The sequence below is a fragment of the Anopheles maculipalpis genome, chromosome 2RL (assembly GCF_943734695.1).
Source record: "Anopheles maculipalpis chromosome 2RL, idAnoMacuDA_375_x, whole genome shotgun sequence".
Classification (NCBI taxonomy): Eukaryota; Metazoa; Arthropoda; class Insecta; order Diptera; family Culicidae; genus Anopheles; species Anopheles maculipalpis.
In genome coordinates, this window is record NC_064871.1 from 26,511,156 (window position 1) to 26,537,944 (window position 26,789).

General features: G+C 43.7%; 2 protein-coding genes across 2 annotated transcripts; one reads left to right on the forward strand and one right to left on the reverse strand.

Annotated features, from left to right (window-relative positions):
• LOC126558146 (26S proteasome non-ATPase regulatory subunit 11) lies at window positions 1–22,981 on the reverse strand. Its single transcript, XM_050214106.1, has 4 exons — window positions 22,978–22,981; window positions 957–1,497; window positions 621–890; window positions 1–535 (listed from the first exon to the last, which is right to left on the reverse strand). The coding sequence occupies exons 2-4, from the start codon at window positions 1,491–1,493 to the stop codon at window positions 92–94; spliced, it is 1,251 nt and encodes a 416-aa protein (XP_050070063.1). The 5' UTR covers window positions 1,494–1,497; window positions 22,978–22,981; the 3' UTR covers window positions 1–91.
• LOC126559831 (serine/arginine-rich splicing factor 4-like) lies at window positions 3,214–7,593 on the forward strand. Its single transcript, XM_050216003.1, has 5 exons — window positions 3,214–3,501; window positions 3,569–3,708; window positions 4,978–5,703; window positions 7,178–7,344; window positions 7,420–7,593. Exons 1-5 carry the CDS (start codon window positions 3,274–3,276, stop codon window positions 7,569–7,571), a joined length of 1,413 nt encoding a protein of 470 aa, XP_050071960.1. The 5' UTR covers window positions 3,214–3,273; the 3' UTR covers window positions 7,572–7,593.
• Window positions 22,982–26,789: the final 3,808 nt, after the last annotated feature.

The window sequence follows — 26,789 nt, forward strand, 5'->3', positions numbered from 1 at the left end:
TCAAGATTGGTAGAAAAAATTAATTAATTTGCATTATGCGCTAAACCGTTGCCGGAGAACAAAGCAGGGACAATCACCCAACGACATTGTTTTACGTCAGCTTCTTCGCTTTCTGATAGAGCGTGTCGACCACCTTGCCCATGTGCTGTATCGTTTCCAGTGCAGTCTCGTAGGTTTTGTCGACAGGCGTCTCCTCAAACACAATCAGCACACCGATCCCCTGGTCCAGGATGCCACTAAACTTCTTGTCCAGAATCATCTGTGACAGCTTCTTCTCGACCTGGGCGATGGGCAGGGCAATCTGTTCCGCGATGAAGCTCACCTCACACTGGGAGTACGGCTCGATAATGCGGCATAGATTTTGCTCGAGCATCGTATCGTACAGCGTGCCCAGATGTGCCTTCACAATCACGTCATCCTCCAGCTCCTTCTTGTACTGCTTCAGCGCATCCTGAAAGTCGGCCAGCGAGCGTTTGTGCGATGCTTCGGCGACCGCCTTCATGGCGTCGATATCGCGTCCGGAGTAGGTAATAGCCTGCAATGATTTGGTAATAGCATCCATCATATTACATTTTCGCTGCCCTAGGACACACATTTAGGTAGAAGATATTGAAACATACCAGCTTGCCACTGACAATTTGATTCACATCATCCGATTGGCCGAGCATAATCTTGCACAGCAGCATATACTTTAGTGCAGTCAGTGCCTTGCTGCTCTGCACGGAATCGAATCCTTCGAACGCTTCGTAGAAGTAGGAGAAGGCGGTTTTGAAGTCACGCTCATCGGCCGCATGCAAAATGCCCGATTGCAGATCGAGCGTAGCCTGAACCTTCGGTGCACAGTAGATTGCGTTCGCTGTAGTACGCGCGGACGTGAGAGCAGCACGTGCCTATGACGATTAATACCGGGATGAATTAGCTTTCTTGTATATGTTACGGTCGTCTGAATATCTTACCTTCGGTAAATTGCTCAATGCGTGATACGTTTTGCTCTCAAGCAACTGTACTTCGACGAGCAGATTTTTGTCGTCCAGCTTCTTCAGTTCCTTTAACAGCTGGCTACCTAGGTTAAGCGCCTCCGTGTACATGCCCGTGTCGAAGTACAGCGCAATGAGCCGCGCTTCCAGCGACTGCCGGAGGAAGGTGCGCTTTTCCTGCTTCGCCCACTCAATGCATTCTTTGCACAGCTGCACCTCTATGCCGGTTTCGGCTTCCAGGTCCAGGAATAGGTCCACTAACGAACGTACCAGTTTGGCAGCTTTCGCCTTGCTCAGGAAGCTCAGGAACGGGCGGGTCACTTTGATCAGATCGGCCAGCTCCTTGGCCTTGCCCTCCTTCTTGTACGTTTCGCCCAGTTCGAGAATTTTCTGTTCCTTCTGTCGGATCTGTTCCTCATCGTTTTCGTCCACCTCGAGATCGCGGGCAAAGTTGGTAATATCCTGTCTGTTCAGTGCGTGCGATTGAGCACGGTCGATCAGCATAGCGCCAGCCATCTCGGTATGCAACTGTTTTCTAGTACTGGGCCCTTCGTGTGTGTGTTCTGGTTGCTGTCGTTTCCGCTACTATTGCTGGTTTGCCCTTTGTAATGTGTAAGCAAACAACTCTTCTGTCACAAACTACACGGTACTGTGTGATTCAGGGTTTAAAACGTTGAGTGACTGAAAGTGTTTGAAAAAAAAAACAATTCGAATCCGTTTTATTTCCAGCCAACACCATTATTCACGCACAAAGGAGGCGGAGAGGAAAGAATGCGGTGTGTGCGGAGTGTGTCTCTCGGTTCGAGGACAATGACGTTCAAAATCGCACAAGTCATCGGAACGCTACGCCGAAGCAGATGTCAACAAGGATGGATTTTGTCCATTTTACACTGCAAAACACACGACCTTCCTCTTGTTCCTTACTTTGGTCTTTGCCACACACACTTTACTTACCGAAAGCAGAAGGATTTTCGATTGCTGGTCAATTATATTTCGTGAAATTCACGCAACAATAAGACGAAATCGTTCGTGGGTGATTGGTTTTTGATGAAGCGGTTTGACAGCACGATTTCTGTTCAGTCATTCTTATGACATTTCGCACGGGACGGTTGGCAGCGCTGGACTGAGAATGCCGCTGTGTCGTTTTTTGAAGCGTTCCGTTTTTCGTTCCAAATTTTTACCGCACTTTTCCAATATTAGAGTTTACAATTGAGAACACTTATGAGCACTTGATAAATGAACACTTGAAATTATTCCATTGAAAAAATTGATAAAAACTAGTCCGACACAAAAATTAGGAAAGCACAATAAAACAGGCTCAAATAAGGCAAATAATGGTTGTTACTTCAAGACTTTTTACTGTATGAACATTTCTGTATCTATTTCAAGCCTCCAATAACAGCTTTTTTCAATATATCGAAAATAAAGAAATATGAAAAATTTAAAACTAGAGTTTTACAATAACTTTTTCTTCCATCTTCCGGATGCAGGGGGTACAAGGGTTAAAACGTCTGCATCAAAATGAAACGTCTTGCGTCGGATGTCAGAATATTTTCCTATTGTCAACGCATTCGCTTGCAGGCACACAATCCAAACGTGGGTAGCAGAAATAACTTGTGAAAATCCATTAAATTCAGGGTAACTGCTTCAGCCAACAGGTAATTTTGGCTTTCCGCAACCGGTACTGAGTACCTGTAACGTGAAAAAAGTGTATAAAACCCTTTCTGTTGACTTTTATCTTCGTCAGAAGTAGCTCGAGCCCGTCAACACTCGGATCGCGCCGTAGACGTTCTGTGAAACTTAGATGCAGCAGTGAAGTGAAAAAGTGGTAGTGTTGAAAAAAATAAAGGTGACGAATACCCTCGGAAGAAATAAAAAAAGATTGCTGAAATTCTTGCCGTGGAATCTATTTTCTATGAGGTGAGTTATGACGAGTGTTTTCTGCGAGCGATATTTGCTTGTCTGCCAGGTTCATGTGTTATTTTGGTGCATAAAACCGCACACTGTTGAATTTCGTCATAAATGGCGGCGTTCACAGTTCCAAAAATAGAATCACACTTTTGTACCATTTTTTCATACTTTCTTGAGGATGCGAAGGATGCAACAGATGTCGTTTGATAAAAGTGAATAATTTGTATTTTCTTTTCTCCAGAAAATCGCCATATTGAAAACGCCATTCCCTGATACTTGTTGCTTGTGTGTGTGTACGTGCGTGCGTTTCCGACGCGCCCGAAATTGCGTTTCTGTTTAGAAGAAGTTTGAAGCAGTAGAACCAGCCGTACCAAGACGCGCAGAAATGAATGCAGGCCTGAGCAAAATACACTTTGTCAATTCGACGGGTGTTTCGCTGAACGATCGGTTCACTTCCATGACCAAGACGCAGCATGTAGGATTCGGACCGATGCCGACCGGGATGGATGTTCCCATTCCCCGACCAACTTCAGTTGCCATGGTAGACAACAGCAACCGTCGACTGATTGATCAGTGGGATCGTTTGCATGCCTTACACGCGCTGGCTACTAAGGTTTGTTTGCATGCATGTTGTATGTAAAGAGCGAGGTTAAAATAAAATCTTAATCGTCCACTTTCAGGCCACTACCAGCAACATTCGTCCGGCCCGACAGCGGCTGCAGCGCAATACGTTGGCCCAGCAGATGAAGCGTAATGTGACAAGGTTGCCCGGAGGCGTACGTCGTTTGCAACGATCAAACAGTTTTACCGATATTGCAACGTAAGTGTTTTACGATTTTTCTCGTTCATTAATATTAGATGTATAAGTTGATGCACTTTGAATATAGGTTAACATTATTGAACATTAATGGTACAGTACAGCCGTGTTGAAGAACGAGTAAGAGAATCATTTAAAAAAATTATCCTTGAATATAGGTTAACATCATTTTCGTTTCTGTTCATCGAATATGTTGTCATAACTCAAGGAACATCATTTTTAGTGCCACAAATCAGAACAGAGTTCTCTTTCTCTGTTGTGAAGCAATGGTAAAGTACAGCCCTGTTGAAGAACGAGTAAGAGAATCATTTAAAAAAAATATCCTTGAATATAGGTTAACATCATTTTCGTTTCTGTTCATCGAATATGTTGTCATAACTCAAGGAACATCATTTTAAGTGCCACAAATCAGAACAGAGTTCTCTTTCTCTGTTGTGAAGCAATGGTACTGTACAGACATGTTAAAGAACGAGTCAGAGCACAGTTTTTTGGTTGTAATTATCCTTGAATATAGGTTAACATCATCTTCGTTTCTGTTCATCGAACATGTTGTCATAATGCAAGGAAAACCATTTTCCGTACCGTGTTGTGAAGCAATCGTACAGTACAGCATTTTAAAGAACGAGTATAAGCATAAGTTTTCTTTAATTACTTCTTGAATATTCAATTATCCTTGAATACAGGTTAACATCAATTTCGTATCTTAATCGAAATTGTTGTCATAATTCAAGGAAAATCATTTTTAGTGCCACAAACCAGAACAGAGCTCTTTTTTTCTGTTGTGAAGCAATGGTACAGTACACCATTTTGATGTAGTAAGAAAAATGTTGCAGCTTGCTCTCAAATAGACGTTAACAACTCTTTTAAATTTGATCGCCAAATTTGGTGTCTAAATTATGGGCAGCATACACTGCGGGAATATGTCAGACACGAAAGGTTTGGTCGGTCGGTCCTGAAGCAAAAGGGACGGTACAAGAAAACGGCGTTAAATGTATTCAATGCTCCTTGGATATAGGGTTACATTATATTCGAATGCTTTTGATTTGAATTTAATGGAATAATTCAAGGGAAATTGATAGGAAGAAAAGAAAAGCCAGAAGCACAAGCTTTTAGTGCTTTGATTTCTGGGACATTTGCTTCATTACATAAACATTTTACTTGGACATTGCTGTGCTTTTGCAAGTTCTTAAATATACCGCATTTTGATATGTTTTTGTATAATCTGTATATATGTGTAACCATTAATTTTCGATTTCCTATTATCATCAACAGGATGAATGCCGACCGTGTGGAATTGTTGCAGAGAGTTCGTGGTCGTACTCCCACGATCTCTTCCCGGCTAGGGGCGACACGCACCGTACCACGCGGGCGCAGCATGCAACGTGGACGTAGCGCGTCGCGCACTCGCAGTACATCCCGAGGACGTCAGCCATCGCTGACTCGTTCAAACTCGCAAACGAATCTGCAGCGTGCCGGATCTCGCACTAATCTGACACGCGCCGGATCTCGCACCAACTTGACGCGCGCTGGATCCCGCACCAATCTGTCACGTGCCGGATCACGTACCAACTTGACCCGCGCCGGAAGTCGCAACGGACTGAACACAGTGCGTAAAACCATCGCACCGAACGATGCCCGTCGTCGCATTAACCGCAATAATCTGATCGCCAATCGGCTGGGCACAGTTAACGGAGCAGCCGTCACACGGGGCCGTAGCCGCAGTCGAAGCCGTGTTCGTGGAGCAGCAGCAAATAATATGCCGACAGATGTTGCTGCTAATGGCCGTGCACGATCACGATCCCGCAAACGTGCCGGATCTAGAACGCGCGCCGCAAGCGTAAACAGTCGGCTCGGTGCGAACCGTACAAACGAGCTTGTCGGCACAAGCGTTGGCCGAGTCAATGGAGGCCGGGTGACAAAACGAAGCCGCAGCATCCGCCGAGGTGGTGCGGCAAATGGGTCGACTGTCGGTGCACGCGCAGGACGCCCGCTAAAGAGGTAAAGCTTGTTGAACGCGTGCGACGCGTGCTGTGTACACTCAAAGCGAAGAAAGGCGATGACGGAAAGCTTATCTCTTGTCCGGGGCCCGGGGTCAGCCAGTGGAAAATGGAAATCTCAGAGAGATAGAACAAATCCCAGAACTCTGACAGTAAAGATGGGGAGCAGTATTCAGTCTCTGTCACTGACACTCCGTCAACGGTTTCTACTGAACCAACCGATTAGCCGGTCCAAATCGTCCTTTTCTACTGCAGCAGAGTTACTTCTCTAACGATTTTGATTCGCAAAGATTCAAGCTCATTTAAGCACTTTGGTGTGGATGCTGACATTTGCGCCCTAGCGACAAAAGGATACAAACACAGAGCATAGTAGGAGACAACTCGTAAAAGAACAAATCGTCACCTTACCTACTTCTTTTCCAAAACGGATAGATTTAGTCGGAAATCATCGGGTGTGCCAACCAACCAACGGTCTTCTCATTTTAGCTCCGGAACTACCAGTGGATAGAAACGGCATCTCTCACCTAATGTTGAATAATGATTGTTTGCAGCAAAACCATCACCGGTTTGAGATTGACACCGACGAAGCAACGCTGGTAAGAGAGTGCTGAGCACTCCTCGAAGTTGTTGCCGTGTTCTTTTGTCGATCGGAAGGGATCGATAGCACCGAACAGGCAGAGAACACACACAGTCGAGTCGATTTACTGCGTTTGCATACTATTATCTACCTGCCGTGCTCTTTCCAAGAACACGTGTGTGATATCGTGGTCTCTAACTCACCGGACTGATGCGCTGTTAAATGTTTGTGTTTCTGGCAAGAAACAGCTCAGCAAAGAATGCCATCCGCCATCCTTTGGAGTGCCGTTCCGGTTTGCTAAGCGTAGCTGAGATTTCGCGTGCGAGTTTGCATTGGAAAAGTGACACAAGAAGACTCGTCGCCTGCTGAGGTGTGGACACACACAGATGCAAACGTGATGGGCAAATATGAGATTTCCATGGACTGAGAATGTACACGGAAAAAGGAGAAAAGGACATTTCCCAAAACATGCTGCTACATCTGCTGTGTATGTTTGGTGGTGAGAGCGGGTCTGATGAGGCTGTTTGGATGGATTTGTGCTGTGTACTGGTGAGATAACCTTAACGAAACACTTATGTGGTTTAAACATATTTCTGATTGAAGGTATTAGCCGGTCGAGGGGGATATTTGCTTTGCCGCTATCGCTAAATGTAATTGTTTTCTTTCGAGTCGTGTGCCCATCATGCATATCTCGAAAAACTGTCCTGCTATACGACGATATTCCACCAAAAAGACGCTGTGGGGGAGATGTGATTACGGAGTGGTCTTCTTCACTGGAACTTGGACCTTTCATTAACTTCCGTCTTCGGTTTGACGACTTCGAGTGTGCCATGGGTGTTGTCACACATCTATGGGGCCAAATAATGAAAACGAGTCTCTGTCATTATTTTCTTTACAGAGAAGCACCCAAACGCAAAGGAGTCGCAAAGGGAGGTAAAGCAACTGGTCGAGTGGCAAACAATGGCGGTGCAGCTAATGGTAAGGCCGCAGGTGCCGGTGCATCCGGAGGAAGACGCGGACGATCCCGCTCGCGGCGGGAAAACTCACGCGTTCGTGGACGCAGTGGTAAGTGAAAAGAAGCCCCAAATTTGCTTGGCGATCATTTTGAGTTTACATGTTTGTGTGCTTTGCTCTTTCCAGCATCGAAGAATCGTACCGGGCATGTAAAGCAACAGCCCAAGAGCCGCGAACAGCTGGACAGCGAACTAGATCAGTATATGGCAAATACCAAGTCATCGCTCGATAAGGAAATGGACCAGTACATGAACGGCTTCGGTTCTGCGCGCATCTGAAGCAGTTTTTCCCAGATCGAACTGCCATACTTTTGGAAAGCACAACCACCAGCAAGGCGTTTAAAAAAAGCTAACTAAAGTAAACTGTAGCGGGATAGGACTACCCTATAATTCTACCCTTTAAATGGTATCACTTTCGTATCGTAAGAAGAGAGTAGTGGAGATATGCATAAAACCTCCGGGTAAACATTTTCAATTTATTACCTTTACCAGGCGTGATGGTGACTTACAGAATATGTTTGAAATTAGGTTTATTTAACTATTACCAGTAACAACAAAAAGCAAAACATATTAATTGTATCGTGTACAAAGGATTCTCACGTAGTTGTTAACATTACATGAATAAAAAGCAAAGAAAACGAATTATAATTTACCTTAAGTAAAACATTAAACAACATGTGTGTTGATCAAAGATTTTAATGTTGACTGATGACGCATAAACATAGCTTTCTATTGTGTTCGTTGTCAGCGGATAGACGCACATACAATACAGTACCGCTTCGCACTGGATACTGTGTGTGTGCGTGACCTGCGCACGGAAGCGTATACGCGTACGGTTGTTTGACAGATTTGTCAATGACATAAACAAAAACAGTGAAGTTCGCTGCCGGTACACGACGTTGAACCGGGAAAAGTTAAAGAAATAGGATAAAATTTTATGTGATAAGTACTAGCGGAACACGTGAATTGTTTCAGACTGACGTGTAAGTGTATGTATACAGGTGTTGGAAGAGATTAACCAATTGCAGCGACAATGAGTTACGAGGAAGGAACCCAACAGGTGAGTGCGCGTTATGCTTCGTGTGATATTCAGTTAAATGAGGAAGATTGTATTTAGTTTTATTTGCAGGAAATTTTCTTAAAAAGAAGTATTTAATGAAACGTTGTTTCATTGGACGATAGAGAACAAATTGTATTATAATGATAGCATTTTGCCTTCCAGTAGCACGCATAAATCACATTTACATGATTGTTTACGAGTTTTGTCATACTTTATCACCTTTCAGTCCCATTAAACTGATAAGTACTAACAAGCTTTAATTGATAACCAGGCCCCTGTAGGAAGGGAGTGAAATTGTAGCTTTGTAACGTTCCCACACCGTTTTAATGTACCATTTAATTCGTTCTCAAGATTGGTCCAATGGTCGGACCTGTGAACCCTAATGCAACGTATATCAACCCAATCGTACGCGCGCTGCTTTATGAGCCGCCCCGCATGAGCAGGACGATAAGCAGGGCGAATGATACCGAGAGCCAAAGTTTCACTTACACGGCTCGTTGGGCACGTATAGCGTAGTGATTGATGCGCTGTTACAATTTTATCATCGCATAAAAGTTTGTAATACCTCTGGCTTTAGGACGGTAATTCCATTACCAGTGGCTCAAGAACCACCGACACAATAAGATCATCAGAAAGGAGAAGGACAAACATTGGAAAAAGCATATCGGGAATATATTTTTGCGTAGCTCGTTTGCACAAGCAAGCTTAATGAAATCTTTACAAAGTCAATTTATGATGCTTCGATGATGTACCTTCGCAATGAAGAAGCTTGTCTTTGTTGCTCCTTTATGTTTGTTTTATTTTTTTGCATTAAACATTAAACAACGGACGAAATTCTCGTCTCCGCAACCAACAACAACACACACACACACACAGACCAGTGGGGTTAGGTTGGGTGGTGGTATGTGGCAATAAAACAAAACGACTGCTTCCGGGGTATTCGTCATGCATTGACGGGTTAGTTGTGTTTTACATCTTATGCAAACATTACTCCAAAGTACGTCATGGGGAACATGGGGAATGTACCCTTTTTTTCACCATTAGTATGCCCATGTACTCCACAACACAAGCTGCTGGTTAAGTCTTTCCTTATTGAATTCTCCTCCCGGCAATAACCGGATCTGTCTTCCTGTCTTTTGGGTTCCCTGTGGTTGGGGCAGGAGAATCGGTATGCTTTCTGCATCTGCACACATTCTTTGTTTCCCATTTAGTGACGTACTTTCCCGCCACGCAGTCTTTCCCTCTCCAAGTATGAGGCAGATCCGGGAAGATTTACTTCACGGTCGCTCGGTGCTACCTGGTTCTAAGTTTTTCCGGGAGCACCCATAAGCATGCGACCGAAATGGTTTTTGGTATTGCGCAAGAGTGATGTTGTACGGCAAAACCACAGAGACTAGAGGGTTTTGCAAATCGTCTTGCCCGCCCAACATACATCACACACACGCTGTGTTCGTGAGTGATGGTGCTTATCGCGGAAATTCAAACCGTGCACCATTCCGACCATAAATCCACCAATTCTTTCGCTCCACGTGCTTGCTTACCGTGTAGACATATCTGTGCTTCATCGCACTGTCTGTCTCCCAGTGCAGCCCCTACCCAGAGACCAGAGGTAGCAAGGACTAATCTACTGAGGAATAAGCGCGAAAGGCAAATGTCAACCAACGAGTATTTCCCTGCACACTAAGCACACTCGATGATGCGTGTGTAAACGTAGTTGAAAAGATTATGTTTGATCGCTCAAAAAAGAGGTAGACACCCTGGAGTATATCACCCGAGCTATATGTGTGACACCTCGTTCTTCGCTGTTCCCTGAGTGCTCAGCCAAATTCCAACGGGGGAAAGTTCTGCTACAAGCGTGGATCTCATGCTAAATCCTTTTCAAGCTTCTAATGCAAACAAAAAAAAAACACGTCTGTTATTCAAAGTTGCCCGTTGATGGATACAAAATGGCCCCATACGGTAGTACTCACACTCCGGATCTACTGTGTGTATTTGGGTTTGGGTGCCAGGTGTCGAAAGAATATCATATTCCATGGTTCCGTTAAAACAAACAGTACACCTTACCCCGGGTGGATGTAGAATAAAGCGAAATCCTGCGTACGGTGAAATAAGCTTACCCATATGCACCCATGGTACGTCCCCGTTCGTCGTTACACGTCACCTACGAGTACTGATTGTTGTTTAGACCGTTGCATATCCCGTGGTCTGGATACCAAATAAACCTGAATGAGCTTTCGGCTTAATCACCGTCGCCCCGATGGTGATGCATAGAAGATGGATAAGAGAGTGTGTGTCTATGTGTTTGGATGCTTTTATACTTCTTGAGTAAGTTCTCGTGTAAGAACTGCAACCGCGTACCTGTCCAAAGCCATGCAGTCGGTTAATGCCGGGGATAACTCCGTCTAACGTCGTGTAAAGAAACTCCCGAGACGTGCACAACCACACAGAACTATAAATAAAAGTATGGCTACACTTTCTTTACCACGAATCCTTTGCTGGTGGTAAATGAAAATTGCCGAATAAAGGGGGGAGTTGCACGTTAAGACAAAGCTGAGCAAGATTGGTTTATGTACTTTTTTTTACTATGGGGTAATTATTTACTGCAAAAAATTCCAGCACAAACTTCATTAGATTGAAGGGCCTGGATGGTGAAGAAGTGAAGTGCATTAACGCTAAATAAGTATCTTTAGAATTCCGATGGCAAGCTGTAAAAATTTCAAGCTCCCCTACAGCTTGATGCTCTTTTATCTAGTGAAGGAAACATTTTCATTCGATAAAACTAACGTAAATGGAACAGCTAAAAAAACACCTTAAGAGTGCACCTCATGTAGTCCACCGATCTGGATTTACGGTAGAATCAATGCTTCGAACAATTATTAGTAACATAAGCTAGCATTCTTTTGTTTTATATAATATCACATAGATCGCTGATGAATAATTCCGTGTTAAGATCTATGCGTGGTATCTTTCTGATCAGTAAAATATGTAAACTAGGACGTGAAATTTTTTTTCTTTGCAAGATAAACGTGCTGTTAATATGTAAAAAAATAAAAAAAATCTCGCTTGTGTTACAGATCACATTCACTTTTTGCTCGAACATTCACATTGTCTTATTGTTGAATATTTTAATTAAAAAGGTGCCTTTATGTCTTCACAACAAATATAGTTGAATACTAGAAGCCTTTTCAAATAAATAAATCCATATAATATTTTCTGAGGCGAGCCCGGTTGTAAGGTGCCAACGGGGCCAGTCTTCACACGGCAGGACCAGGGTCCAAATCCCATCCAGGACTCGCAGAGAGGACGAACTATGCAACTACTACTGGTATCAGTAAGTCATTAGCTGACCGGCATGACCTTAGAAATTTTGTACCATCAATGCATAATTGCTATCACGTTTAAGAGCATGCTTAGAAGGTGTAACTACTCTATCACCACATTTATATTCATTTATAGCTACTAGTAACCTGCTTCGCAGAGCGAAAGAGGCACATATCACTAAAATTCATGGTGAACAGTTAACTAAAAGTACCGAAAAGAAAAGATCTAATCAAAAACTAAATTTTTAATAAAAAAAAATTAACGATTTTTTGCGATGAGAACAGCATAAATTTACGGTCCACAGTTTACGACCCGTCGGCCCAATCGGGTCTCATCGAAGAAAAAAGGCTTTTCCAGTACATACTCTTAATCTAAACACTTGGTAGCTACACAATTCAGTCGGTTGTTCTTCTCAAGAAACCATCACAGAATATTTGAGTTGCAGTAGATTTTAACACAAATACTAACTAATAACTCTCCTATCCTCCTTTTATGAGGAAGAAGAACGTTTGTGCCAATTGTTAAAGGATTCCACGCTTCGCATTAGACGAACAAAACAGCATCGCTAGGGAAAAAAAGTTTTATTTCCATACATCCTACGCCATAACAATCACCACTCCCCAGTGATCTTTCGTAGCCCATTGCAGTCATTGTAAGTCATTTTGTCGGTCATTCATATTTAATAAACAGATACGACCGACCCACTAAAGATAAATTAGTTCCTCGCTGCTAGCAACATCGTTTTTATGCGTTTCCGCGTTAGTTCCAGTCTGTTCAACTTAATTTGCTACTCGAAGAATGCTTACCCAAGCCCCGACGAACTACATACTTCTCGGTGGTGCAAGCCCTTCCCACCTATCCTTCCCAACAAAGAACAAAAAAGAAAAAGAACAGACCATAAGAAATCAGAAAGACGAACTCTCTCTCTCTCCCTAAAACTGTCGATTCCAGCAGTATTCGCTATTAATGTCCTGTTATGGTTTTAGGTTGCCGTTCTTCGGTACGGTTCTGTGCTACTGTTGCCCGGTAATGCCTCAACAGGGTATCATCTCTCGCACAGCAATTTCCTCGATTCAGGTTCGGAACGCACCACCGTCTCCCGACTCGATAAAGCCCCTAAATTGCTACAATTCATTTGCTACTTTTGCTGTGCTGTTGCTGCCCAAATGCCTAAAGCCTAGCAGCAGTAGTGGATTCTGGAGGAGTTGACGCAACATGAAACATCCCGGCATCTTCCGCTTCTCATTTCCAGCCGCTTTTTTTCCTCCGAAACGGAACGGATTGATTGAATAACATCAATCAATTAGCAGCGGGACGGACGACACTTTGACGTAAGCGACGTAGAGAAAGCGAGAGAAGGAGCGAGAATGAAATAGTGGCCGCCTTGTGCCGAAACGAATATCCAATATCGGAACCATCGGATCGAGCGTTGTTGTGGAGCTCTGCGGCAAATGGAGTAGATTTGCCCTTGTTTCGTTGGTGTGTCCTTCTTTCCCACGAGCTTCACGCGAAGCGGCCTAAGTGGATTTTGAAGACACTCTTAAGGGATTTGTTTTACCTCCCCGGGTATTGCACGGGTTGTTCGCTTGTGCTTCTGAGTCCGTTTTCGGCTCCATCATCCATCAGGCAATTTGATTGAACCGAGATACACTGCCGAGGGTGTACAATGTTTCCTTCGCCCGGTCTTGAAGAAGTGCCACGGGTGAAAGTGCAGCCCCCGAGGGAGGAGCGGAGGTGGTTTCTTTTTATGCCACGAAACATTGTCGGAACTCGTGAACTCGTCTTGTGCGTCATGGACACGGATTTACTCGCGGTACGCTATCAAGTTATCGTAATCGTGAATTTGCAACATAAGAATCGCGGGGCACGGCAACAGCGGCAGCAAGCGGAGAATGTAAAAGTAATTTGTATTTTTATGAGCGATCGTAAAAGCTTCCAGCTCCCGCCAGGCCGTCAGGAGTAAATCCGTCCGGGTGGTACAGGAATTTCGATGGAAATAATTCAAGTTGCGCACATTAACGCGAACCATTTTCGGGGAGCGAAAGGTCGTCGTTGATCATCAGCCCGGGTTCGGTGAGAAGGGCAGCAGCCACCGGGGCAGGTAAACGAAGACTTTCGCGTATCGTTAATTTCGTAAATGAAGAAATGAACCAGCCACGATTGTATCCTGAGCGAATGGTACTACTGCACTGCCACTCAAGAACCTGTGCCCCAAGTGCCCCAAAAAGCGTTCGCGTTTGCTGTAGAATTGAGCTTTCTGGTTCGTGCCCGTGGACTAGCATTTCTACTGCCGGTGTGGGACACCATTCTAAAAAAAAGGAAAAGATCGACAAAATATTATTTCCTCCCCCCGGCCACTCGAGGTGAGTTCCATCTCTCTCCCTACCCTTTTTGGGTGAAATAATTAAGCAGTGCAGTGCTATAAAAAGTTAATCAAACGATTGCTAATTTGTTTACCACCGGGGTGTGTGCCGTGTCTGTTTTTTGTTTTTTGTTTATTCTGTTTTATTCGCTACCGTTTTGTTTTGTCCTCGAGGTGAGGTCCTGCTTTGGTAGACGGGGCGGCGAGTAAATTTACGGTTATCCGGTTGTCACTTTAAGCTGCCCCTTCGGAGTGGGTGAAATTGAGGTTCATTTTTTAACCAGCTCTTGGCTGTTCTTGCAAAGCGTTACCGAGCGATTAAACCACACGAAAAGGTTGTCCCATGGTGGAAATGGTCGAGTAGAATGTTGGCCACCGGCAGGATGGTAGTCGCCTCCTTTGCCTTCTTGTGCCCTGCTGGACCTGTCCTGTGGACCACGCTCCAACCTCACACACACACACACATACACACACATACAGAGCCCGGTGTGTACCGTTGATCATTTCGATTGTTATTTGTTTTCTGCGGTCCCCGGTTTGGTGGGAATTCGTGAAAAATTCGTGATAATCATCAGCATAACGAATATCCCACGTTTTCCCACCAGTCCACCGGTTTGGGTTTGGGAGGTTCTCATTCATTTGTTTGAATAAATATGCATACCAACAGGGTTATCTTTTATTCCCTTTTTTTCATATCTTTTTGCTGTCCTGTACCATGGGGACGAATATACTTGTCTGATCGCCATCGCTCGCCCATAACGAGCAAAGCGCTCAACAACAACAACAACAAAGAAGCAAATGGAAACACCGATAAAAGGATATATTAATAAAAAAAAGATGCACAAAAAAAATGAATAACGGAAACCACCCAACTCAGATCACTTGGTCAGCGCCGTACTTACGGGTACGAACGTTTCGGTGAGTCCGGGGCGGGTAAGCGCTCTGGGTATAATTTACTTTTATAATTTATTCCATCAATTCGCGTGGGCTAATTTTGGCGTGGGCCCGCTGAGCAGTAGTAACAACAACAACAACAACAAGGGGGAAAAAGCAAACAGAAACGAAAACTCTGCTGTGTGTGTTTGTGACTTTTGGAGCAAATGTAGCACTGGGTATGAGGACGTTCACGCTGAAATTGACTAACTGACATTCAACATTGTCAGCGCAACATGGATAAGAGTTTTTGGTATGCGAGTGTGGGTCATTAGTGATGATGAACGGGACGGCACGGGTCAATAGAGTCGATAAATTACTATGGCAAGCATGGTGCGGTACCAGTTTTTGCTGTGGGCTGATTATTTTCATACAATGTTGTAATAATCTGCTATCGTTTGATACATTCGAGGAAAAGATTGTAACGAGGAAGGTTTTTTATGTACGTTTTATAAAAATCTTTGAAGTGATAAATTACATGTAATTAGCCTTTAGCTTCCCATCGATCGTTGGTACAGAATTTTGGCTATTTGATTGCCATAGCTGGGGTTTAACATAGGCGAATAAATAGTTACATATGATGTGTAAGCATTTTCTCCATGATGTGGCGGATTTAGCTCTTCAGGCAGAGGCGGATTTAGCCCTTCAGAAAAAGCCTTAAGCGGAAATAGTTGTGGAGGGCTCATCATTATCCAAAACCAAAAGTTTTGAGTGGGGGGAAGTGGTTCTTTTGATGTTCCTCCAGACATCGAGGAGGTGGGGGAGGGGTTCTCTTTGTTATCAGAGTCACTTCCGTACTTCCCCAAACGTCCGCTCATTCCGCTTAAAGGAAGATTCGCCTCTGGTCACGTCAGTTTGATTCAATCAAAACTTGGATATCAAACGCATAACTCACGTGTGACTGTTTGTCAGAGATATCGTTCTCAAATTAAATCAAACTACAAAAAAGACATAAATACGAACGACCGACAATATGCGTAAGCAATAAGCTTGAGATTAATTAAGCTTGAGCTTTCCTTAAATAAGTTTTTTTACTGATATTAAACGACAATAAAAAAGTGGAAATTTTCATTAGCGTTATCTGTTGAATGTACAATAAAAAAGGAACAAATAAATCTCAAATAAATGATACTTTTGAAATATATTTCACTGCAATTTTAGCCCAGATTTTGTTTCCCAAATTGCGTTTGCCCTTAAAGCATCCTTGCCACAGCCACAGTCCACCATAATTCCTGCTCAGCCAGCCTGATCCGATTACTCATGCAAAATGGTAATAAAATGAAGCATTTTACTTATACTTCAATCAGATCAGCTTTTATGACGCATACCATGTTGCACGCCCCTAGGGGGAAAATGCTATAGACTTTTGGGGCTAAAGATGAAGAAACAATCTCCTTTCTTTTATCTGCAAATGTGACGTCATTTGGCTTGGAGTATGATGGTGGTTGAAGCCTCGTTTCTTCCCTCGGAAAGCCTTGGAAGAAAATTTATTCTTTTACAACAATCGTAACACAGGTTTGGCGCGGAGTGGCGATACACATGTAGAGAAATGGGTATGGATGAGACGAAGATTTATGCGTTTTCCGAAATAGGGAATTCACAAGGCTCAATGAGTAGTTTGGCCGGAAGCTTAAGCTCCTCTGTGCGCCCCATTATTGTGTGTCGTAAAAGTGCCCTGGAAGACAGTTGTCGGTCAGTCAGCCGGTCAGTCGAGATGAAGCTTTCGTCGCTACTAATTGCACACAGCAGCACACTAACTACCGACTGGCAAAAAACGCCACTTGACAGTTCGTCGCTTTTGACAGCGTACGTCCATTCGTCGCCTCGATTGTTTTATGGTTTTCCACGTTACGGGCAACACCCAATATTGCTATGAGGCTGCTGGCTGCAAGGCTTCCTCAAATGAAGGAGAAAAACACACTCTCGGCATGTGGTACAAAAGGACATTTCGGATGCTGGGTTACTCTTCCCACGCTCCCCTGCTTCATCCTCCCTGAACGCTTGTCACCTTTTCCACCCATTGTTGTCTGGGGGAGTTTCGGCCATTATCGGCCAAATGTCCTTTTTTCCTTTTTTTCTCTTTTTGTTGAGAGTGTGAGTGTGTGTGTGTGTGTGTGTGTGTGTGTGTGTGTGTGTGTGTGTGTGTGTGTGTGTGTGTGTGTGTGTGTGTGTGTGTGTGTGTGTGTGTGTGTGTGTGTGTATAGTGCTTTCACATTCAACTCGGTCCCACGGTGTGGTTTGTTTTATATCATCGGTTTGCCACAAGCAGTCAGTCCAACTGTGGGAACATACACACGTACTTTGCCGGCACACACACACACACACATACACCCCGCACGATGGCCATAGTGTCAAATGACAACGATTTATTTGCGTCACCAGTGGCATTAATTTTATTTCTCCCATACGTGCTGAATTGCGTATACAATTCGATTAAATGGCACCCATTTCGAGTTCCATAGGTCCATTGTCGTCGTGTCGTCCCCGCAGCAACATCAACGTCCAAATGAGTCTCCCGAACTGTGGCAAAATGGTAGTGCACATCGTCGGAATGAAATTGCAATTGATGGAACAAGATGAAGTTCGGCTAAGCGGGCACGAGCAGCAACGGGAAAGGTGGGTTGTAGCCGTGGGAAAAAAAATGCTCCAGATACAGAACTATCCGAAACGGCAAGACAGTAGCAATCGAAATGGAATCGAGAAAAATAGCCACCAGTTGGTGGAGACGCCTGGTGGTGCTGGTGGTGTTGTCGTGCAGGGACAAATTCGATTTTGGGTGGAAAATCGAATATGTGAACCAACCGTTCACAGTTGGATGGTTGGATTTTATTTACTTACCGCAGCGCAGCACGCGCTGTGCTGCAGTCGGTCGGTCGAATTATTCCTGCCGATTTGTTTGCCATCATCGCTGCTGCTGCTGCTGCTGTAGTAAATGACAGTTTTTCTGAGGCGAAAGAGGAGCCCTTTACTGAAGCTTTCGAGCAGGGATTTACGCTAGACCGATTGCAAAGGGAAGGGAAAGTGTTGCCGTAACCGGCTCCGTGCGCGCTCCCTTGGAAGTCCTCGGAGACGGAAATGATATGTTATGCGTCAGTCGGTCGGTCGATCCCCGGTGAAATTCCCGCGAGGTTTTTGGCCCCCCCAAAATTGTGGAGAAATGGTGACACGCTGCGGAAACGGTCGACGTCGCAGAATAATGCAAAAATGACACGCAGCAGAGCAAGTGTTGCGGTTGTCTATTGATTATTCAGCCGCCTTTGGTGCTGTTGTTGAGCTTGTTGTTGTTGGGGCCCTGTTTGCGCAGCGACTTTCCACCCCAGCCGGACCGGCAGCCGAAACTATTCTGGTGCGTGTGCGTTTTTTCGGGCGTGTGTTTCTTTTCGTGTGTCGCATGGTTTGGCATAATGTGTTTGCGGAAGTGCGTGCGTGGCATTGGGTGAAAAGGGGGGTGATTGGAATTGTTTGATGTAAATTTTGAAGCATCTTCACAAGCAAACGGCTGGTATGCATGCTGTGCGGGTATTATCGAGGATGAATTTTTGATTCAATTTTGATTGGAATAATGTATTGTTTTTGAATGAAATGACGAATAGGAAAACCACCTACCTGATCACATTCGGTGTTGAAATGAAGTTTTGAAAATTTAAATTATGGTATGGTTAAACCAAGCAATATTTTCAAAAGGAGACAGCTTATTTATATTAATTCTTGTTCGAAGCATTTCAAGTGCAACATGCATAACAGTTAGAACTAAGTAAGATTAGAAATAAACCTAAATTGTTCATTCATTTTTATATTCTATGTCCAGAAAGAAATTTTTGAAGTGAATTACACTAAAGAAAGTAAATCAGAAACGACCAAAACTTCTTAAATTTTCTGGAATTAGTTCAACATTTCCATCTTTCATTCTTCTTCTTGGCTTAACGACCTTCTAGGTCACGCCGGTCATCGAAATGGCTTCCTAGACTCTCCAATACCACGTAGCTGGTTAGTCAGTCCCCTCACTACGGGGGGACGGTCCGGGTGGGATTTGTACCCCGGTCCTGCCGTTTGAAGACCGGCGCCGCTGACGCCTACACCTTCAGACCGCCCCAACTTACACATTATGGTATTACAGGCTGTCCTTTTCGAAAAAAAATTAAACAATAACCAACAGACAATTCACAAAAGGCTGAAATTATTATTATAGCGTTTTTGCGGAAAGGGCGATATTAAAAAATGTATAGCAAAACATATGAGGCATTTAACTGCCTGACAATTCAATGAGATCATCTGTTTTTCTTATGCATTTGGCATTCAAACATAAAATTATTGAACAATGGAATAATAATTACATGCTTCCTAATGCGCAAAGTTACCTGTCTTTTAGAAAAAAAAAAAACATAAAAGATAGGTTAACACTAGAACTATCGCGATTTTGGCGCGTGTAACACTACCACGAGGGGAGGGATGGCGCGGTGATATAAGCGACAGCGGCGCCGGTCTTCAAACGCTAGGACCGGGGTTCAAATCACATCCGGGCCCGCCCGTCCGTAGTGAGACGGGCCCACGCCGGTTATTTCGATAACCGGCGTGACCTTAGAGGTCGTTAAGCCAAGAAGAAGAACTCGAAGAACCGCGATCAATCAAAATGACTGGGCGTTACCAAATAAATATTTTTTTTTATGATCTGACTATCATTTTCTTGTTTCTTTAAGTTCGTATACTTATCTTAACACACATTTGATTGGTTGTTACTTACATCAGAATTGAAAACCCATCAAATAGAACAAGTTTAATAATTTATCCTGTTGCGTTACAACCTCGAAGATTCAAATCGTTTACAGCAAAATGATGCCTTGATCTAGCTAAGTCTTGTCACTCATAAAATGTTTAAACTATACTTTATTTCTTGTATATTATATCTAATCTTATAGTTGTATGACAAGGATTACGTCTGCCGGTTATAAATAATCATATTTTTGTGAGAATTTCGCATTGAAATACGTTGTTTATCGTTACACAAAACCACCAGTCAAAATTATTGGTAAAGATAGAATTGCCCATTAATCCCATTGCGATTTTTAATTTTTTATTTCATAAAAATAAATATCCTATTAAATGTGTAAAAGTCATGCGTCAACATCGACAGAATTATTGAACTATAAAAAATTAATCCGCTTGAAAGGTTTGAAACCAGTCAAATTGAGTTAGTTCTAGTGTTAAAGTAGCTACTCAGAAGAATAATATTTCAGAAGGATTTTTAGAAAATAGTTTGAACCAAACAGATATCTTGTAAAATCGAAGTTTCTTCGATGTAGTTCATGATGAGTAAAATGACACACATTTTGAAATATTAAAAGATGTTTGCACATTTTGCTTTACCGCATGATATGTGCATTATGTGTCATATTTTATCTATTTATAATCATATATTTTAAGGTATTTAAAACTTCATTCAGTCCCATCTCATCCCAACCTTGTTGACTTTAACCTTTTTTTTTTAAGGTCTACAAATCCGTCTGTCATTCAGATTGCAATTTAACTAACCCAACATGACATTAGACAAGCACATTTGCATCTTGCAGTCGCTTGAGTGCATCCACTACAGCAAATTGCATTGGGAAAGCTCTGCAGCCGGATTGGTTAAATGTCAAATCCCGTCCAATCGCCTACGCACCCACACACACACACACAGCGTACTAAACCAGTTAAACTGCCCCGTATGCATCTCAAATCTGTTGCGCTGACATTTGGAAACGGGTTGCAACTGTAAACACACGCACACAACAAGTTCGTAGGTCAATTAAACCGTTTTCGTACGGCCCCCTTGTTTGTCGGTCCCCAGTAACCCGATACCCGTTGGCCCTAAACCAAAACGTTGCTGGATGAAACAGTCTGTCAGGAAGCTACTTTCGAACACCGAAACCATCCATCCGAAGTTGACAGCGTCTCTCGGGAGGGTGTCAGCTGCAAGACGATAACACGATTTACGTGCTGCATACGCACTCTACCACACCCACCACCCACCAAATCCTGCGTATTGGGCGGTATTCGGTAGGTTTGCCACAGGCGAATATTGATCAACCATCGTCAGCGTGCTGAAGTTGCAACAATAACGCCACCGTCAATAACAAGCAGCAGCAGGATACAAGTTTTGCCGGTGTGCTGTTTCTGATCTACCCCTCCCCTTAAAGCCTCGCTTGGTGTAAGGATGATCGAAAGCCGCGAGATCCATGGCACCGATACAGCAGGAGCAGTAGCGTACCGTTGCAATGCGGCGAACGGACACTGTTTCACTGTGTACGGTAGCCGTGGTGGTGACTCCCGATGGGACCGAGGTGTCTATTCGGTGGTGCAAAATTAAGTGCTCCCATGAATGCTCACCGTGGCCGATAGGCGAACAATGTATTGAAGCTGCACAGGCAGAAGGATTAGCACGGGGAGAGGGGACGTGTGCGGAAGGCTCTATATCAGCGTTCGGTTATAGGCGTACCGAGTGTGCCGAGGATTAATCTGCATAATGCAGAAGCAGGATGTATGGGAATGGGCCGGATTGTGGAAACGAGGGACGACGGCTAAGGGTGTAAATATTTTATAGAGGCACGAATATGCGTGCCCATGCCCACTACGAATTGATGCAGAAGTGGCGCATGGGTAGGCGAAATAGATCGTTGCTGGAAGTTTATTGAATAATGCAAAGAAGATGGCCTCGGTGTGCCGGTGTGCGATATTGGTTCTGCCGATATACCGATGGAAATTGTTGCCTTGCACTTGCTCCCTTTCTGTCTCTGCCCTGTGCTATACTGCTAGTCGTCAACGAAGTTCGTTTTTGCGTTTCATGAAACACGGCAAAACTTTACGATCGAATTTGGGGATTTTAAAGGCTTACAGTTAGCATGACGCAGTTATTTAACAATAGTTCATCATTTGAGTCAATCGTACGCGTTTGGCGTGTAAAACTGATAAGAATGATGTATTTGTTTCAATAGCAGTATACGATAGCTGCACGTAAAAGCTAGTAAATGTTGGAAAATAAATTTTGGCTTGTTTGATTTCCTGATCCTATGCATATTGTATCATAAACAAATTCTAGTATAGGCAAAACATTTAGCTCTAGAACAAAATTATAACTTAATAACGGTTCTACTCGATTTATTTATTTATTATGTTGACTTGTCCGCCAATAATGGCTTAACAAACCAAGTATTCTTAAGTAACTAATAGGAAGAAGAGGTAGAAGGTACTAAGAAGAATTGTGACGATAGGAAAATTCACGAAGACGAACACTAAAGCGAGACAGAGAGACATTATAGTTGAACAGGTGGTACATCTTGTTGAAGGCCAATAGAGCCCTGATAAAAAGGTCGTTCGAGCCATAAAAATGCGAGGCGAGACGGGACATCAAGTTCATTTAACAGGAGCCCTGCAATGAAGCACGGCACGGATATGGCAATGTCTTTCTTCCATGAGCTCAAGCCCATGAAGTCAACAGCGAACAAGATAGGGAGGAAGTAATGAGAGTGACGAAAGGAGCAGTGTAATTACTGATACTTTCCCTTGTATACCTTACAGACTATCCAAATATGAGTTCATAAAGGCAAGAAAAGATAACCTAAGTTATCCTGTCCATGAAGCAGATAAAATTATCCTCTGTTGGCCCTCCAATCCAATGCAAGCCCTCCAAACATCCTCCAATCCTAACCAGGGATAACAGTATCATGGATTGAATGGTACCTATTTTTCTATTTTATAAATTAGTTTTAAGTAGTATGTCCAGATTGTCCTCCAATAATAAATAATGGTCAATGGAAACTGTCAAAGCTGGAAGCTTATTGCGCGCCAAAAGAAGCCCCTTGTTTTTATTTTTCGTTTGTTAATGTGTAAGTTTTTGACAGCCAGTTTTTGCCACGCTTCAAGTCACAACATCAACCCGGCTAGGAGTGACAATTTGTTGTCGGAGCTGCGCCAAGTGTTTTTGTCCATATTGACCATGTCCAAGTTTGTGGAGCAGCGCGCATGTATCAAATTATGTTTGCGCAATGAAATAAACGCTGTGGAAACATGGCGGATGTTACAAAAAGCCTTCGGGGAAGAATCTATGTCGAAGAAAAATGTGTTCTCCGAACGAGCCGAGGCCCAAGAAGTCGCGCCAAAGCCATTCGAAAATCAAGGTGATGCTGACGGTATTCTTTGATTACCTTGGGTTGGTTCACAAGGAATTTCTTCCGAAGACTCAAACGGTGAACAAAGAGTACTATCTAAGCGTAAAGCGGCGGTTGCGGAACCTCCATCCGACGAAAGCGGCCGGATTCGTGGAAAAACAATAGCTGGTTTTTACACCACGATAGTCCACCGTCCTATACGGGTATAATTTTGGAGTTTTTCGCAACAACTGGCACCTATATTGTTCCGCAACCGCTGTATTTGCCTGATTTGGCACCAGGCTCCACCGACTTCTGGCTGTTCAAGAAGCTAAAACGGCCGCTTCGGGGACACCGTTTTGACACTATCGAGGAGTTAGACGCCGCAGCGACGGTGGAACTAAAGGATATCCCAGCATCCGCGTTTTCCACCTGCTTTGAGGAGTTGGCGAAGAGGTGGAAGAGGTGCATTGCATCGCAAGATGATTACTTCGAAGGTGAAGACCTTCTTTTGGCCTAATAAAAAAAAACGCAGTCACTTTATTTTTCGGACATAGCTAGTCCAATCCAAAAGAAGAACTTTGCCTTTCTGCCATACTGTCGCATTGAATGACGAAAAAGCCAATACTAATTTAAAAAAGCACGAAACATTTTTGTTCGCAAACATTAACATCGGCATGTCGAAAAATATTATCATTTATCCTTCAATTTTAGCAGTGCAGCAATCGGTTATAATATTTTCTGCATTAAAAAAAACCATGCAACAAAAAATACAAAGCATATCCAACCCAAAAAACGGTCCCTTTTGCTGGTGGTGACTTTGTGAAACAATGCAATTTTAATTACCGCATGTGCCGCGTGTTTACCGTTGGTGACGGCTCCTGCTCGCCTACATATGTCTTCCAGTCGGATTTTATTGCATCCCGGGCTTTCAAAATCATACCACCCTCCTAAATGCGCGTTGGCACCGGGCTGCGGGAGTATTGCAGGCAAAATGTATTCGATCGCTGGGTACGCAGAAAGAAGAAAAACGCTTTTCAGTCAGACCGCTTTTATCTACTTCGCGCCGTGGGATGAGTGTCAAATCCCGGCAACTATTGTGCTCACCCTGAATGCGATGTACATTAAAAAAGCAAACGTTATTTTATGCACTCTTGTGCATAATTAATTTTCACTCTCCCTCTCTCTCTCCCTCTCTGGCGATCACTGCACGCGCTCACTTTATCATTGCCACTCACTCGGTTACACTTGAGGCGGTTTAGGCGTGTTGGCCAAAATTGGTGAACAATCAGGTATGGCGAAAGGCGCCCGATCACGCTCGACCGGCAACCCGGTGCAATGCGTGCATTGTCGGGTCGTGGAATGCTTGGCACTGTGCAGCACATGCACTGGGCACCGGATCCGAGCACATTGGCCATTGGTGGTGCCAAAGTCGAAGGTCGCTTTTGTTTTTCTTGGGATTTTGCACGATTGTTTTAGGCGCGTATGTTCGAAAGCGCGCGTGATTCATGCTTTTCGTAGCCACGAAACCCAATTGCTTTTTTTTTTTGGGGAAGAGGAGGAGGAGGAAAAGGGGTATGGTGTCGCTTTGGGAGGTACATAAATAATAATATCGCACAAAACGGATGGCAGCAGCAGTTTGGGAACGCCACACAAACTGAAACCTCGGGGCTCGGTGATGCATATCGGACGGGCGCTACTACTATCGGGCATCAATGCACGCAACACGATGCAACATGCACCCTTATGCGCGAGAACCAATAAACGCAATCGAGGTCAACCCGCCACGGAAGGCCCAACTAAAACCCCGCCATAAATAACAGAAAAATGCTGAATTCTGCTGTACGCTCGCAAGAAGCCGTGTGGCTCAGGGTTTTTAATTTTTCGTTTTGTTTTTTTTGTGCTATTCTAATGATGTGTATCCCACGCTCACAGTACTGCTCACTTTCACGTGCATATTGGAAACACTAAACCGGGGGAACAGGTCGTTGTTTTGAACCGCTTTTATCAGTGCACCGTTCATCAAACAAAATGGTTCCATTTTGCTGCTCGCTTGAATATTCCCGAACCGGGAGAGGGATCATTGTGTGGTGTTGGCCCTTTTTTTTGGTGTGCACGAAGCTCGCGTGCCATCACGAGTTTCTGGAGCCGGAAATGCGCCAAAAAATTGGTTTATATTTGTTTGGTTACGTGCGGGACGGCCGATGATTGGAGTGGGTGTGGTGCATTTCAGTGCATTTGCTGCGAGTTGATTTCGTGAATGATGATTGCATGCTGACAGCGTTAATGCAATGTTTAGGTGGGAGCTATTTATATAAGGTGTTTGTTTGCATCGTTAATTGAAGATGTTTTATATGCAAATAGACAAGAGTTGAGAGTTGAGTTGTGTTGTGCTGTCTTCATAGTGCCTAAAAGTATGCAATGCGCTCTGTTATGGATAAATATTGGTCAAGCGGAATCTGTAGCGCGGTAGATCAGTTCGTTTATTTATTCGTTTAATTAAATACCTTTGTTCGGACGCCTCCGGAAATCAGACAGCAAAATAAAAATATAACAAATTGTAGAGAGGGATATACAAAGAACACAGAGAAAGATATACAAGAAGCTGTCGTTATGCGAAAATTAAATAATATCAATCAAACAAACCACAAACATTTTATGTCTCGTTTACAAACAGAGTGAGTAAGATACTATTTAGCACAAAACGTTTGTCAAAAATGTAGTAAGAAAATAGAATAAAACAAACAACTGATTTTCGATACAAATACAGTGTTGTAAACCTCGACAGGTCAGAATTCATTAGATGGCAGAATTCGTCGGACCTTCAGGACTGAAGAACATCCATCGCAACTTTACGTCTGCTCATTTTTAAGAGCATCGATAGTTCCTCTACCGAAGGTATGGCCTCGAAGTCTCCAACATTATAGTATGGGAAATCTCCTCCAGAATTCTCTTATCCCAGAATGTGGAATCGTGCTTGCCTCTGATATTTGTTACAAATTTAACAATGTATTCTGGCATTACTGACTAGCCATTCTGCATGAATAAAAAAATAAGACTTGAATAAAAATCCGAGCTTGTTGTTGACAATTGCATTACCGAACCTTGCTATCCAATGCCATTATTCTACAATGTGTGCTTTCGGTCCATGCCCTTATTACTTTGATAAGTTCTAAATTTTCTCGTGAATAACCAGAAAGCACACCCAATCCCAACAGCACAGCAAGCTAATTGAGCGCACCGCAAAATGTGCTAATTGTGTGCGCGTTACCGTAGAACATTATCCATTTTGATGGATTGCATCGAATATCACCGGTGACATTAGGCAGTGATTAGATCGTGATTAAGTTTGCCCTAAAATCCCATTGAAATCCGATCTCATCACTGTCCTCGCGAAGCCTAGCGCCCAACACAAACGCAACAAAATGAAAGCCACTACAAAGGGGTTGGTTTTCGTTTCGCCGCCGTGAAGGTGTGTGCGCACATTTTGCGACTTGATTGGTTCCAGTGGCGTAATTCTATCGCACGTATGTCGGGCACGATTGACCGCACAGCAGGCCTGTGTGTGCCGCTGTGTTTGTCTTGACAATCGTGGCTGCCCGGGCCGAGAGATGAGGGGTTTTGTGGTGCTGCGTGTTTATTGTAAACAGCCTGGCCTTCACCATGAACCTTGGGTTGGCTTGTTTCAGAGCACAATA